At 39.2% G+C, this 2,691-nt stretch overlaps 1 protein-coding gene across 1 annotated transcript; it reads left to right on the forward strand.

Annotated features, from left to right (window-relative positions):
- Positions 1-516: 516 nt before the first annotated feature.
- Positions 517-2,691, forward strand: LOC122290911. The gene has a single exon (XM_043098588.1). It carries the CDS (start codon positions 517-519, stop codon positions 2,689-2,691), a length of 2,175 nt encoding a protein of 724 aa, XP_042954522.1.

Consider the following 2,691-nt stretch of genomic DNA (forward strand, 5'->3'; position numbering starts at 1 on the left):
ATTTGCAACCTGTTAGGACCAGCCCACCCTCTTGTATCATTCAACCTTTGAATGCGAATAATTTTAACTTCAAACCTGGAATGATTCCACTCTTGCCACATTTTCATGGCATGGAATCAGAAAACCCCTATTTGCACATCAAAGAATTTGAAGAAGTGTGCTCAACTTTCATGGATAGAACATGCACTGAAGAAGTCATTAGGTTAAAACTGTTCCCATTTTCTCTTAAGGACAAGGCTAAAACTTGGCTAAATTCCTTAAGGCCAAGGTCTATTGGGACTTGGCAGGAAATGCAAACAGAATTTTTAAAAAAATTCTTCCCAATGCATAGGATCAATGCCCTAAAAAGACAAATTATGAATTTTGGTCAAAAGGATTCAGAGACGTTTTATCACTGCTGGGAACGTTTTAAAGACTTATTAAATGCATGTCCTCATCATGGATATGAGGAGTGGAGGGTCATAAGTTTTTTTTTATGAGGGTTTACAACAAAAAATGAGACAATTTGTGGAAACCATGTGCAATGGTGAGTTTTTTAATAAAGAACCCTTGGAAGCATTTGAGTACTTTGACTATTTATCTGAAAATGCCCAGTCATGGGATGTTTCTGAGATGTATGACAGATCTGAAAATCCAAAATTTTTAAGTGGGGGTGGAAAGTATCATTTAAAAGAAGCTGATGATTTACATGCTAGGCTTGCATTACTTTCTAAGAAGGTAGAGTCTATAGAACTTAAGAAAGTCAGCGAGCTGCAAGCCCTACCATCTACTTCTGAAAAATGTAACATATGCGAAGATCTTGGGCATGTGACTAGTGCATGCCCAAAAATTCCTGCATTTAAAGAAGTCTTACTTGACCAATCTAATGCTGTGAATATGATCTCTAAAAATTTTTCTGGGCCATATTCTAACACTTATAATTCAGGTTGGAGGAACCATCCAAATTTTAGTTGGAGGAATGAGCAGCCAACAGCCCCAGGACCTGCTCAATATGCTCCCTATTCAGCACCAACAGCCCCAGGACCTTCACAGTATGCAAGTCACCCACCTCCAGTGCAAAAGAAGAACTTGGAGGATACCATGCAGCAGTTGTCCGTGAGCCTCCAGCAGTTCATGCAAAGTCAGAATACGATAAATAATCAAAATTCACAAGCAATAAACGACATTAGAGGGACACTCACAAGAGTGACCACTGCCTTAAGTGCTCAAGAAAAAGGAAAATTCCCTGCTCAGCCTCAACCCAACCCACAAGGACTGAATCAGCAAACTCAGAGTACTACTGAGAGTGCCAATGTCAAATCTGTCAAGGCCATCACAACTCTAAGGAGTGGTAAGGTTGTGGATATTCCTGCACATGGTGCAACCAGCTCAGGTAAAAATTCTAACCCTTCCCAAGATAAAGGTGAGCCAAGCATGCTAGATTCTGAAACAAATATATGCCCAACACCCGCCCCATTCCCACATAGATTGCTTTCTATGCATAAGGAAAAACAGCATGCTGAAATTCTGGAAATTTTTAGACATGTCAGGATTAATATTCCTCTTCTTGATGCCATTAAACAAATTCCTGCTTATGCTAAATTTCTAAAGGATTTATGCACTGTAAAAAGGAAGTTAAATGTGCAGAAAAAAGCCTTTCTCACTGAGCAAGTCAGTGCAATAATTCAGAATCACACACCACCCAAGTTTAAAGACCCTGGTTCACCAACTATTTCTTGTGTCATTGGAAATGCAAAAATTGGCCAAGCTTTACTTGACTTAGGTTCAGAAGTTAATTTGCTGCCTTTTAGTGTGTATGAACAGCTGGGTTTGGGTGAATTAAAGGCCACTTCCATTATTTTACAGCTTGCTAATAGATCCATCAAAATACCAAAGGGTATTGTTGAGGATGTCTTGATCCAAGTAGATAAATTCTACTACCCAGTAGATTTTGTGGTGCTAGACATGAAAGTGACTGCCCATTCAAATTCTTCAGCACCTGTGATTTTAGGGAGACTATTCTTAGCAACTTCTAATGCCATAATTAATTGTAGGAGTGGTGTCTTGAAATTAAGTTTTGGGAATATGACCTTAGAATTGAACATTTTCAACTTGTGCAGGCAACCTCAAGAACCCGAGGAACTTCAAGAAGTCAATGCACTGGAATCTCTCCTCTCTGAAAATTCTTTGCTGAATTATGATTGTAGTGAACAATGGGAGGAATTAGAGAACTCCCTTGATTTAATTGAGCCTGCTAACATTATGTCATTTGTTTATGCTGCAGGAAATCCCACTGAGGTGCAGTGGAAGCTGAAATTTGAGCCATTACCAGAAATTCCAGCAGCGTTAAAACCTTCCACAGAGAAGTTCCCAGTGCTGGAACTAAAGCCTCTGCCTTCAGAACTGAAATATGCTCACCTGGGTCCAGAAAATTCATTTCCAGTGGTAATCTCTTCTCAATTAACTCCTGACCAAGAGAATAAATTACTGACCATGCTGAAACAACATAAGGCAGCCATTGGTTGGTTCATTGCTGATATCAAAGGTATAAGCCCTCTTACTTGCACTCATAGGATATATTTAGAAGAGGACTCAAAACCCTCTAGGGAGATGCAAAGGAGATTAAATCCTACCATGAAGGAAGTAGTAAAAACTGAAGTTTTGAAACTTTTAGACATAGGCATCATATATCCTATTGCAGACAGCAAATGA

Source organism: Carya illinoinensis, chromosome 13 (assembly GCF_018687715.1).
Source record: "Carya illinoinensis cultivar Pawnee chromosome 13, C.illinoinensisPawnee_v1, whole genome shotgun sequence".
In the NCBI taxonomy this organism is placed as follows: Eukaryota; Viridiplantae; Streptophyta; class Magnoliopsida; order Fagales; family Juglandaceae; genus Carya; species Carya illinoinensis.

Coding starts and splice junctions, on each gene's coding strand:
- LOC122290911 (XM_043098588.1), top strand. CDS start 517: ATGTGCAATGGTGAGTTTTTTAATAAAGAACCCTTGGAAGCATTTGAG.